Source organism: Vanessa cardui, chromosome 16 (genome assembly GCF_905220365.1).
Source record: "Vanessa cardui chromosome 16, ilVanCard2.1, whole genome shotgun sequence".
Taxonomy (NCBI): domain Eukaryota; kingdom Metazoa; phylum Arthropoda; class Insecta; order Lepidoptera; family Nymphalidae; genus Vanessa; species Vanessa cardui.
Window position 1 is genome coordinate 4523408 of NC_061138.1, and position 14621 is coordinate 4538028.

The following is a 14621-nucleotide window of genomic DNA, read 5'->3' on the forward strand; positions in this document are numbered from 1 at the left end:
AAACACAAATTAAGCAGGCAGGCAAGCACCACTATATATATTTTATATATAGTGGTGCTATCAAGCTCATCAGTATATATAATATATAGTGGTGCTTGCCTCGGGTTGAACCCGCAATCATCGGTTAAGATACACGCGTTCTAACCACTGGGCCATCTTAGCTCAGCTTTGAGCAGTACGTAGGAATAATCCCCAGAATAATACAACCTAATTATTATTACTTTTATTTGTATTTTGAAACCGTCTTGATTATTGCTTTGGAAAACAAGGGAGAACAAAAAATGTGACTTTAGTTTTTTAAATTACAAATAACTGCAATAATTGTATATATCTATAAGGATAGGCTTCTTGAAATCACAGGCAGATATCTCATTTATTCACATATATAGTCAATATTGATGTTAAAAATCACGCTTGGCTACTAGATTGAACGTTTTAACAAAACGCCTCGGAATTTATGAACACCTGGTAGTTTATAAGGTGGCAAAATTTATTGCCTTCGAGGACAAGTTTAGTATAAACATAATGTTATTTATCGCGATACTGAGCCTTGTATTTATTGAACATGGTCTAAACTGCAATGATTTAAAACTGAACAAGAGCTTATCTGTATTTGTATATTGCTGAGAAATTTTATTTAACACTAAACCACGGCTTTGCCTGCGTGAAATTTGTTAATTTTAAAAAAAAGCAAGCAAAACTGCATCCCCGTGGAAAAGAAGCCTACTCTATTTCTTTTCTATATCTCCGATTCTTTCAATTATATACGGTATTAAACATCTATAAAGATATCACTAATGTTACCTATATCAAATATTAATTTTAAATGTTTAGTGTTTAGTGAATGGTGGAACTTTTGAAATAAATTTATAATTAATTTTATTATTCGTATAATATATTAATAATTTAATGTGTTTAATTCATAAACATATATACAGCGAAAGCAACTTTTTACTAACTGGCTGTCCTAAAATACCTCTATGGATATTATAATAGGTACAATCAGATTACGCTATGAGAATGATAGCAATTAAAAAGAACCACGGATTAAACTATGCCATCATATATATAAGCTAATTTATGATATACTCGTATCATATGAAAACTAGTAATCGTATCGGGATGAGATCATACACCGAACCGTAGTAGCGAATTCGTCCGCTAATCGCTATAGACTAATATTTTTTGGAATTCCATTGATCCTTTCTCTTTTTTGTTTAATACCCTGAGGAGCGAGCAGGTAACGGTCAATAAACACTATAATAAATAAACATTCAAAAGGTTAATATTACAGTCATTCCAGTTTATGTATTTATAAATTATTATATATTTTGGTGTAATAAAATAAAGAAATACTTCATTAATAATTAAAAAAAATAGTCGTTCCTACGTTATGAGGTCAGGGTCATTTAACTGAATTAAAAAAGCGGCTGGAGTAAAGAAATAGTTTTAAATTAAGAATTATCTGATTCAATATAATTCGAACAAAAATTTGAACAGCTAGGTCTGTAGAAGTTTTCTGTAAGAAGATATTCGAACGGAATTTTTCGACTTGCATCGCTGTTGATTAAAAATATTTATCTTGTCACTTGACAATTAAAGATCAATAAATGTTTTTAATGAAGAAAAATCACAAATTCGAGAAACTCTTCTAATTTTAAGCACCTAAGGATATTTAGACTCTTAGAAAATTCGCTTAAAAATAGCTCATTTAGATTACTAAACGCGTAAACATCTTATGGTATGTTTATGGAAATTAAAAAAGGTCGATCAAATATATCAGTAACAAGTCTTATACGTAAAAATAAGTATCCAACTTACAATTCCTGTTGTGTATTGAAATTAATTTATCGTTCTTACAAAGTGCGTGAAAAGTTTTTAAAAAATGTTATTGAACTTTGTTGCAATACTCGTATAATATATAATAATATGTAATATTATATGTAATATATATTTTATTAAGTAGTGTTTTTGTTAATTCATATCGACGAATATTTTAACATTAGCTCACTTTTTTCCTTCATAATTTTAATTTTTACTTTTATGTTTTACTTTATAATTTATATTTTTATTACTACATTTCCATTATTGTTGAAATATTTCCATTAGGAAATCATGTTAGGCTATGAATAATTATAGTCGAATAATATATTATTAAATTAAAATTTATTTATTTATTAATACGGTTTTATTAGCAACATTCGTAAATTTGATTTGCAATATTTTATTCGCAAATAAATTAATTTAAAAATAAAATTATTCAAATTAATTCTAGACTGATTTATTATCATTGCTTTTTATAATATATTTTGTTGCAACATTTTTTTTAACAGAAAAAATAAATTGAATTAAAAATATTACTATTTTTTTAACTGTGTGCATTATTAATAATTAAATGCATTTATAAGAAAGTTTTTGTTTAAAATTTAAATAAAATAAAAAATGAAGTACTTACAAAATTAAATTTATTCTAACGATCCAATTTAATGATTCCATTTTCAAATTTAAACTTCAATTTTCACAAATACGAAACACAATCAAGAAAGATATTTATTTAAATATCGACATTTACATTGTCACTCGCGATGTAATTTACGTTTCTGCGCAAGCGCAAGGCAACGTGCGTGCACGTTTACACCAGTTTATTAACTGATATTATTTCACTTCGCGAGAAAAATCGCCGGCGAGCTTTATTTGACGTCATGTCGGTCGTAAATTATTCTTAATCTTATACAATGCCTTATTAAAACTGCCGAATTCGGCTAAAATTAACGATTGCATTATTTAACATACAGTTTTGTTGTATGCAATAAATCCGTATCGATATTATAAATTTAAAATAAGCTTCTATAGTTGTGCAACCTTTTCGTACGTATGCAATCTTTCTTTTGTGAATATATTTCATATATTTCGTAAAAATATAAATACATTTATTCTTTTAAATACAAGCATTTTTTCATATATATAGGGGTCACCTGCTGCTATGTGACTATAAATAAAAAATATTTACTAAAATTCCTTACATCATCAATGTGCCACCAACCTTGGAAACTAAGATGATAAGTCCATAGTGCCTGTAGTTATACTAGCTCACTCATCCTTTAACCCGAAATATAACAATATTAAGTATTGATATTTGGCGGTAGAATATCTCGTGAAAATCATTTTGTTATAGTCATATTTTTGTGTAAAGTTAAAAGCGAAATCTTAAGATCTTCTGTATTCGTCTATGTATGCAAAGCACGTAGCTTTTTGATCGGCTTTGACCACATCCTAGCTCAGGAGATACTATTTATTTACTAGAATTATTAGTGTATATCTCATGAATGTTATTGAAATGTACAACATATATTATTATTATACAAGTAAATATTCTAGGATAGGGCATGTACTTCTTTATAAAAGTTTTGTTGGTACTCTTAAGTGGGTAACATTTCCGGCAGAATTTGAGCGACATAGAATCGCGTATGAATCTCTAACCGTAGGGCCGTCTTGATTTGTGATTAAGTTATGTGTTATAAGTTGCTCATAGTATAAAATTATTTCTAAACTTGGTGATAGGGCTTTGTGTAAGGCTATCTGGGTAAGTACCAGCCACATATCAATTATTCTACTACTAATGCACACAATAATAATTTGCTTCTGAAGTTAGTTACGCATTGACAAAGCAAGGAAAGGTTATTATTTCCCACAGAGCCAAAGCGCTAATTATATGTGACCACTTATAATTAGATAATCAACATGTTTGACCCACTAACAACCTTCCAACCCATACTATATGAAAGTACAGAATTTATGAATATAGATGTATAGTATGTAATTTTATTTTAGAAAAAGTTAACCTTTTTTGTACCGATCTCTTTTATAATTTAATCGTAATTATATAGTAGTTTTTTTTTAATTTTGATTATTAACGCTTTTAATATAAATATACTGTCTCTTACTAAGTACTTATAACTTTCGATATAACTGCGCAATTAACTCTAAAGAGCCATTTCTTTGACGCAGGAAGTCTTCGGAAGGTGTCCGTTTAATGCTCGACTTTGCTGGGAGGCGCTGAGCACTCTCGAGTGGAATTCAAACGAGACTATTTCAATACAAAACGTTCGGTAATCCTATATGTATAAATAAATAAATAGGACACGAACGAAATTGATTTTTTAAATTTACATACATTTCATAAATCAAATTTTTTAATTATTAATTTTATTATTAATTTATTTAATTCAAAACAATCTACTGAAATAGTTGAGATTGAATTCCACTCGTTTTGGTTGTGGGTAGGTCAGAATTATTCACACAATCGTTTCAGAAATTATTCTTCGTGTTGTTGTAGTGTTAATAAGTTTCATTAAAATCGTTTCCTTTGTAATATTAGTAAGAAATTTAGGATATTTAAATATACTGTAAACTAGCGACCCGCCCCGGTCTCGTACTTATGCAATACTGATACTAAATAGTATCTAAACTAAACTACAGATGTTTTCTTATTTCTTTACTACAATTTTCATGTATTGTATAAACAAAAATCCTTCCTCTTGAAGCGCTATATCTATTAAAAAAAACCGCATCAAAATCCGTTGGATAATTTTAAAAATCTAAGCATACACAGAGGCAGATAACGGAAAGAGACTTTATTTTAAACTATCTAATGATGAAGTTATAACTTAACATAATGAATATAAAGTTCTCTCAAAACATGTATAACATTATCATATATTTATAAATAAACAATAAAGAATCGACCAAGGAGTTTGCGTAGGAACGATGAAACTTCGTAACGAAATTCAAATATTTGTCAAAGAGAACCTCATCAGTTTTGTAGTCGGTTAAAACAAGTTGACTTGTGTTATAAATTCGTCTATTGATGACGTAATTATAATCGTGCTTCACCGCTGTGGTATATTTACGATTTCTGTGTATAATGATAAACAATTATAAACACACTATAAAATGTGTGTGGTTTTCTGATTCATTCATACAACGTTAAAAGGAAACAATGCGATGTTTCATAGTGACATAAGCGACATATATTTATATATTTACCGAAGAGCTTATCTCTCCTGATAACAGATATAGCGTACAGTACAGCAGCCTAGGTGATTGACCGATTGAATGAATCAGGCCTGATAAGATTATTAACAGGTATAATTATTGCCGTATCATAAACGTCAACTTTGCTTTTTTCTAATCAAAATTTTAAAAGTCCCGTTTAAGCTGATCAAAAACATTACACGAACGATTGTCACGTAAATATTGTAAATTTAAAAAAACTGCGAAGCTACTTAAATGATAACATAAATTAAACCTTCTCAGAAACGCGATGAATCTTCTGATAAGTTTTTTTTTTTTATAGTTACGTAGTTTTTTCAGTATGGCGTTTAAAAATCTTTACTAATATTATAAATGTTAAACTAATTATATTTATCTGTATATCTGACGCTCTTTCACTACCAAATCGTAGAAACTAATTTGAAATTTTATATAAAGGAAATTTGAACAACAAGGGCATAAGACTTATATATTGGTAGGGCTTTGTGCAAGCCCGTCTGGGAAGGTACCACCCACTCATCAGTTATTCTACCGCCAAATACCAATAGTACTCAGTATTGTTGTGTTCCGGTCTGAAGGATGAGTGAGCCAGTCTAACTACTGGCACAAGGGACATAACATCTTAATTCCCAAGGTTGGTGGCATATTGACGATGTAAGGAATAGTTAATATTTCTTACAGCGTCATTGTCTATGGACGATGGCAACCACTTACCATCAGGTGGCCCATATGCTCGTCCGCCAGCCTATACCATAAAAATAAATAAAAATAAGAGCTACTTTTTTGCCCAAAACATGACGATCAAACCCCTAAAACTCGAGAGAAGGCGCGGTTGTCCACTAGTCATATATAAATGGATAATAATTAAATTAAGATTTAAATCCACTGTATCTGATACGTTCGTACGTTTTAAATTTAGAACAAGTCTATGAAACTTATTTTAGTATGGCCATAATTGAAGTACAAGAGAAGTGAAAAGGTAGCTTCACGAAGCATTAAGGTTTTAATGAGAGTTATATTTGAAATTGATACAATTTCAACTTCAATTAAAATAATGCGATATAAATAAATTAATAATAAAACTGTAAATATAAACTTATGTGCTTATTACCGAGCTTAAAATCTGAAAACGAAATTGTAGGAAATTATGTCAACATATATATGTACATATATTGTTAACAGCGAATTGCACTACTTGTATCTTTTTTTCTATTGGTTCTGAGTTCGGTCACATGAATATACATTGTATATTATGTTTTTGTCAGACAGACGGGCCAATGGGCCACCTACCACAAAACATTGGGTTAGAGGTAGCCACCCTTAGACAATGAAGCTGTAAGATATATAAAATTACATTATAAGCATTGCTATACTAACGCGCAATATAACGTCAATTACTTTCATATTAAAGAAAATATTATCTATCTATCCGACTGGTTAAATACAGTAGGTGTCTTTGTTCTTCCATTTATACGACATTCGTAGGTTACTATTTGCTGAAGGAATCATGGAGTATCATCCACATGATGGAAGCATGATGGTTTTATAAGAGCGCGTAAAATATCAGTCGGTCAATTCCGTTATCGATTTGAAGAGAGTGTTTCAACGCAAGTACCGCTTAAGCGACTTAAGTACAGTATCGCGTCAATGGGAACGTTTCAATTCTGTTTCTCATGTTTTTTAACCAAAGGAGGGAAATAAAAATAAATAAGAAATATCTTCTTTTAAATATAAATTATGATAAATTTTTGTAACTTTTTATGATAAAATAATTATAAATTGTAGTATCTTGTCGTAATTTTGATGATAAAATATAATCTATACATATAATAAAATTGAAGTGTCTGCTTGTAATGTTCAAATAGCCCTTTTTAACTATATCCATATATACATACGTATGCATGGTACATTTACAAAAATAACATTTTTTACAATTTTTGTCTGTCTGTCTGTCTGTTTGTTCCGTCTAATCTCTGGAACGGCTGGAACGATTTTGACGGAACTCTCACTGCCAGATAATTGATATAATAAGGAGTAGGTAGTAACTTAGGCTACAATTTTTTTTTGGTAATTTCAACGTACAAAGTCGCGGGAATAGCTAGTAATAAATAAATATTAAATATATTGCGGTGAGGAAGATATTATCATAGATGAAATTCACGCTTGTCACGTTGATAGCAGAAATTTAAAATGGATGAAACTCCTACGCGGAGCTATGTATATGATAATATTAAAAGTATACAAAAACCTTCTTCGAAAAGCTGCATCCTCTTATATACATTTTAAATATATTACTTAAGTAGATAGTTATTTTCTGTTATTAGAAAATAAACGTTTCTTTTGTATAGAAACATAATCTATACTAATTTTATAAATGTGAAAGTATCTCTTTATATCTATTTCTTTCTCATCCAAACCACGAATTGGAATTACATCAAATTTGTAATGTGCTTCATTACAAATTTGATGTAATTCAGCTTCAATGACAATGAAAGATATAGGTCATATTTTCTTACAAACAGCCAACGATCAACCCATATCAAAACAGTAAACAACTTGTTTTGTATATTTGTGGAAACTAAACATGAATAAAATCATCAGACAAATGTAATACAGTGTTAGTGGTCGACCGATAGAACATTTTCATATATTTAAATATGACCACTAATGAAATTAATTTTAATGAACTTACTGTGGTTTTACAAATGTTATTCTACTATTTATGACATGTCATTATCAGTGACCAAAAATTACATATGTTTTAATTTCAATGTACAAAAAAGTTGATACAAAATGTTACGTCAACATTCGATTACCTGGTGAAAAAGGGCGTATGTACAATTGATTTGATTTAATAAAAATTGAAGAATTGAAGAAAAAATACTTTTCAATTTATTAAGTTTTATTTTTAAGATATATTTATGAAATTATTAATAATTGTAGTGGTAGGACTTTTTGTAAGACCATCTAAGTATAAAACCTATCACACTTCAGATTCAACCGCTAACGCTTTTTAGAGAAGATTTTTGTTAGCTTACTTTTCTTCCGACTAAAAATACATAGTTCCAAAACACATTTTGTCATGATGGGTCCAAATCTTAACATTTATTAAAAAGCCTAGAAACATCAATTAGAATATGTAGCCGTTCATACAAATTAACCTTTAAACTAGGATTGGAAAATACCTATTAGCACTTTTTCTCTATAAAGTATTACTTAGCCCAATAACGGCATTCACTGCCTTCTTTATAAGTTCTTATATAGCAAATATCCTTATTTATTACTAATTCAAGTAAGAATTTTTCTCGAAAACTCGCTTTTATTTTCATTATCATCTCGTTATTTCGAAAACAACTTTCTACTAAATAGTATTTACTTGTTTCAAATTAAGACAGATTATTATTGAATATATTTATTGGTAATTACAATCGACGAGGTAAAATTAATTCCAAGCCCTTGATATAGCTGAGATATTAATAGGCTGTAACTTATTTGTCATTATTTTTTTTTTATTTAAACCAAAATATAGACAGACAGATTTACAACTTTTTATTTCTATAACCCTAAACATACATGCGATGAACTAATAATTGTAGTATGAATAAATGTTTTTTGTATGCCTCTCAGATGTGGGTCAAATATGTCATGACGTATCTGAGAGGCCATTAGTGTCTCATTACTTGTTAAAACTTTAGCTTTCAACAAAGTTGCAGACATATAGCACATCGTTAATCTTTGCAATAAATTTAAATAAATCTGGATAAAAGTTTAATCAGGATCTTCGTGTGAAACTGTTAAGGTACAAATATTTGATAGATATTAATGAAAAAGAATGACGAAACGAATATATTCAGTGATATTCATGTCCTTATTCAATATAGAAACATTTACACGACAATAAATCTAGAACTAGTTCTTAAAGATACCCATTCGCACCGAGAATAATCGCCGAAGAATAATTAGAGATATGTCTATATTATATGTCAATGTTATATATTTAGTAGACGGTCGGGCTAATGGATCTCTTGATAATAATAGTTGTACTGGCTCACTCAACTTTCAATCCGGAACAAAACCATACTGATTATTATTGGTTGATGGTAGAGTATATAATAAGTGGACGTTACCTATCCAGGCGGCAACAAAAGCCTACCAACAAAATTCTATTTCGACAACCCAAATAAATTTAATTGCCCCGCTTGTGAGTCTGTTTATCTAATAAGTTTACCTAAAGTTTACCTAATAAGGCAAAACCTTTGAATTATAAATACAGCAATACATATAGATTTTTCATTAGAAAATTCAATGAACGTCGATGAGGATGCTGTTATAAATTAATTCTCGCTTGATTTCAATTGAACTTCCAAACTTTGGAGTTGGTTCATTTAACGTTTTCAAGTTGTTTAGAGCAATTAGCTCCAAGAATCAACGTCTTGTTTAACTTTGATGTTACGAGAAATGTGTTTATCTGACGATTTACTGAATGCCAATTTATTTGTAACTACTGTCTTCCCACAGCTTCGTTTACATAAGTAAGCTGTAATTATAATTCTGCCCACTACGATCAGTCTTGTTAAGTTAGAAACAATGTGGACTCATTAGCAATTAATATTAAATATATATGTAACAAATGTAAGAATATATATATTGTATATATTTAATAAAAAATAAATAAATTAAAAAAAAGTAATAAAAAAAATATATAAAAAAATAATTAGCTTAAGTTCGCACTTGCTGTAGTATAAACGAACTTATTAGAAATAAGTCGGTAGATGAGCAAAAATAATTAATACTCTTTTGTTATAATTAACTTACTTTTACCGTCATCAGACTACCGTTGCATAATTATTTTATAACTTCATCGGAAGAGACTAGCGTCTGAGACACAGGCTCGGCCTAGTTCAGGCGCTTGTACTCATAGAATAATTATTGTACGTTCAATTTGTAATTCTGTTCTCAAGGTGTGATACATGCATTTCTTGTCATATTTATATTGTATATTGTATATGTGTATTTGTAATAATGTACTATGAATTACTGGTTTCAATTAAATAAATAAATAAATAAAATAAATAAATATATTTAATGGTTCTGGTATATTCCATTCGACGTCGGTATTATCGCATAATTGATATCACATTAAAGAAGTATAAACTTTGAAGAAATTGCATTAAATTTTGCAGTTTCCTTCCTCTAATCCAATGCAATCCAATTTCTTCAAATTGCACTGTATTAATTTTAAAAGGAAACGAGTCGGATGAAGAAGAAGTTCTTCTTCCGAGTCGTTTCCTCATTACTGAGGGTTGAGACCACCACCACCTTCCTCCAACCATTCCTATTCTGTGCCATTCCTAGGCAAGCCTGGGCATAGAATCCTGTGGCTGTCTTTACCATGTCTATCAACCGGGACGACGCTCTTCCTCTACCTCTCTTCCCTCTACGTGGCCAAACATTATAAGTCTTTCCAGGCTGTCCTCCTGCCTAGCCACATGGCCAAAGAAACCAAGTACGCGTTGAGTAATAGTAGCTGGTTCAAGATTGATTCAATTGATTGATTCAAACACTTTAGTCTTTAGTCTGTTACTCAATATCATACAATAACCTGAGAATAAAAACAAAGGAAAATATACAGCCGATTAATTTCCCACAACGGCACACAACGCTGGGCCTTTACGGTTAAAACGTAAGACGGTTTAAAACCTACTCCACGACGGTGATCTAATGGATACTTGTGGCGGACTCTCATCCACCACGTTCAAGTTTTCAATTATTTATATATCATTTCGTGCTCATTAGGTGTACATAATATATGTATATTTAAAACATACTTTATATTAATTTCAAAAAACCGCACTAAAGATATAAAATACGAAAATTTGAATAAAAAAAAGTGTAGTAACTAATTAGAATTATAAGATAAATTAACATTTGCATTATAATATAAAACATTTTTTTAGAACAGAGCCCGTCACACCGAATATCCAGTGAATACGATAAATGCAAATTAAGCATAATAATTTAGTGGTGCTTGCCTCGGGTTTGACCTCAGAATCAACGATTAAGATTCAAGTCTTGTACTATACCATCTCGGATCAATATCGAAAATACAATTATTATAATATCATATTAAATTTTTACTCTATTTGTCAAAATTAATATCACACACGGTTTGAAAAATATTTTATTCATAAATTTTTAATGTATGTAAAAATGCAAATTGATATGAACTTGTAAATGCATTGAATATTTTAATTAATTGTATTCGCTGTAAAATTAATACCACATAGTTTCGTTTAGGAATTTATTTTATTTCAATGCATTTATTTTAATCTCAGCATGATGTCATAATATATTATTCATTGTATGTTAATCTTTTGTTTTACACGCGTATATTGATTGCTTGATTAACTTTGAAACAGATATAACAACTGCGAGTGCATTGTGGACTTGGAGAAAAATATTTTTTCATTAATGATTTTTTGCAAATAAATAATGGTTGAAATTCGGTCATATTCGCCTAATGTTGCACGTATAGAAAGTAAAGAAAATCGTACTTTTTGTCTCAAAATTTGTTTGTCAAATCACTTGACAATGCTCATAAATAACGTGTACAACACATGCAGAAAAGTTACAATACAGCATATTATACAAAAATATTACGTCTTTATCCTTACAAAGTATAAAACGCTTACGGCGGTCTGTACCTATGTATGCTCAGATCTTCAAAATTACCCAACGGATTTTGATGCGGTTTTTTTTAAAAGATAGAGTGATTCGAGAGAAATGTTGTTGTGAATAATACATAATAATTTGTAAAAACAGTTTTTACTTTTTATCTAAAGCATTTTTTTTTAAATATTAAAACAACGAAAAAGCTGCAAGAAAAAAGTGAATTATAAAAAAAATATACCAGAAAAAATCTCTAAACATTTAAAAATAGGACTAAAAGGGGATAGCTTATTATTTGTCTTAAAACATTGGATATGTGTATATGCAATAATGTCGCCGATAGAACAAACAAGCCTCAGTAATTAACATAATTAGATGAGGCATTGTACAGAATACACGTAAATCACGTGATCATTGACCCGATAATGAAGAAACAATAAGGGCGATGTCTTAAGGCGTGTCATATTTACGCCCTAATAATTTGTAGTGTGTAGATAGCCTAAAATTTTACCTTGTTCATTACTAGGAAGAAGAATAAACGTTCCAATTATAAAATATGCAGCGATAGACTTAATTGTATTTTACTTCCTTATTGTAAGCAGCACAATATATTTGATTAATTATTTCTTGTTTTTTGTCCATTTTCGAAGTTTGAATTTTCGAATACTTATAGTAATGATACGGAGATATACACATGTAGGTCAACAAAAAACTAAAAACATTAGTGAATAAGCTTATTTTATTTCGTCACATTACTTTCCATGCAGATCGTCTTTTGTTTTGCTTAGTACGAAGAATGTGAGACAAAATATTTAAACATACTAATGGGCGATTTCGATCTCAGATGCAGCTCTTCACGAAGACGAGCTAACTGTGTGAGCTATTAAGGGTAACATGTGTATACGACATATATAAACACACTTTCCATTTCTTTACTGGCCTATTCCAATAAGAAGGCAAAGGGTCAACGACTTTACGTGAACGTTTTGACTCCTGGTCGGAACTAACATTGTGTTGATCTGACAATGTAGCAATCTTTATGGATCCGACCTGGATTTGATTCTAAGACTTCTTAATTAGCTACTAGAACAACGAAGGACTAGTGTTTTCGTATATACGATTAATGTTGACAGCTGCCGTGTTCAAGTAGTCTGTACACCGGGTTTCACGGGTACACCACTCCGAGGTCCGGGGTTCGATTCCCGACCGAGTCTATGTAGAAAAAGTTATCTATGTTGTTTTGGGTCTGGGTGTTTGTGATACCGTAATTACATCTGATTATCCATAACACAAATACTTTAGCTAGTTACAATGAGATCAGAGTAATGTATGTGATGTTGTCCAATACTTACTATTTATTTATAGATTTATCAATGTTCTTTATAAGAACCAACTATTTGAGGAGTTATGCTTGAACGCTTAGACACAGTTAATATATACGTTTTATAAAAACAAACAAAGTTTGAAACGGCTTCTACGCACCACAACCGGTACAGCCACGTTAATCAATCACTATATGTTAAGCTTCTACAAAATCTAAAGGTAATTGACCGAGGCTGTGGAAGTAGGTTGAACAAATAAATTACTTTTTCATTTGTAAAACATATTATACAAATGTTTGTTCTGTTCCCAGTCAGATAATGCCGATGGTACTACTCACGACTAATACATTAAGGTATGTACACTAAATGGTTGACATTCAATAAATATATTAGCATATTATATAAGTACAGTATTAATCCTTTGGTACGTACAAGATAAAGAAACCACAGCCGTAGTTTCGGTTAACTCTAAATTCAAAAGAATCTAACGTTCCAAAAATATCAGTATCTATATTTCGTAGTCGAGAACCTATATATATTGGAATGAACCAAACGTAAGCGTGATTCAGAAACTTCTTTTATATCACAAATCTTTAATACAAAATTTTAAAACAATTTTTATCTTCATTGAAACAAGGCAGACGATTTAATAAATAAATTCCTTCCACATCGATCAATCTGCTAGACTATTTATCCCAACTGACATTGGCGAAATAATCTGTCTTCGCTAGAAATAACTAAACACCATTTAGTAGTAATTGGTTTTCGAAATTAATAACGTGAAGACAATAAACGACAACAACAACAACAGCCTGTAAATTTCCCTCTGCTATGCTAAGGCCTCATCTCCCCTTGAGGAGAAGGCTTGCAACAGATTCCGCCACGCTATTCCGATGCGGGTTGGTGGAATACACATGTGGCAGAATTTATTTGAAATTAGACACATGCAGGTTTCCTCATGTTTTTTTCCTTCAACGCCGAGCACTAGATGAATTATAAACACAAATTAAGCACATGAATATTCAATGGTGCCTGGGTTTGAACCCGCAATAATCGGTTCAGATGTACGCGTTCTAATCACTGGGCCATCTCGGCTCACAATATACGAGTCTCAAAATTAAACATACTGAGTGTTTGCAAGGATTTTTGCCACATAAGAACTCATTAAGAACTCAGTGAATGGAACGGTCTGAGGATCTAGGTAAGTGATATTATCTAGAGACAACGAGATTATATTGCTCAATTCAAGTACCATCTAATCTTGCGTGATAGGTTCATTTTTATGGGTCCATACTTTAACCTCAATTGTTTTTTTGGCCTTTAAAAAATCCACGATTCGATGAGTCAAAAGTTGGACTTATCACAGCAATTTTTTATCTAAGATAAGTAGATGAGCGGCCAAATAGAACTAGGAATAGGACGGCCGTGTAAGAAATATAAGCCAATTGTTGATTTTTCGGTGGAAATAATTTAAAAAACGATTACATAGAAAATGCAACGACGTATATTGTAAGAATAAAATTTATACAAGCTTACATGTCAGTTCAAATTATATTTAAACTAAGAACACATATTTGT

At 30.4% G+C, this 14621-nt stretch overlaps 1 protein-coding gene across 7 annotated transcripts in view; it reads right to left on the reverse strand.

The window, feature by feature from the left end:
- Window positions 1–2633, reverse strand: part of LOC124536242 (collagen alpha-1(XVIII) chain-like) — a 119962-nt gene extending 117329 nt beyond the window's left edge. For all 7 annotated transcript variants that reach the window (XM_047112750.1, XM_047112747.1, XM_047112748.1 and 4 more), the window contains exon 1: window positions 2456–2633. In XM_047112750.1, the coding sequence (XP_046968706.1) occupies window positions 2456–2496 (41 nt within the window). In that variant the 5' untranslated portion in view covers window positions 2497–2633. The remainder of the gene's footprint in view (window positions 1–2455) is intronic.
- Window positions 2634–14621: the final 11988 nt, after the last annotated feature.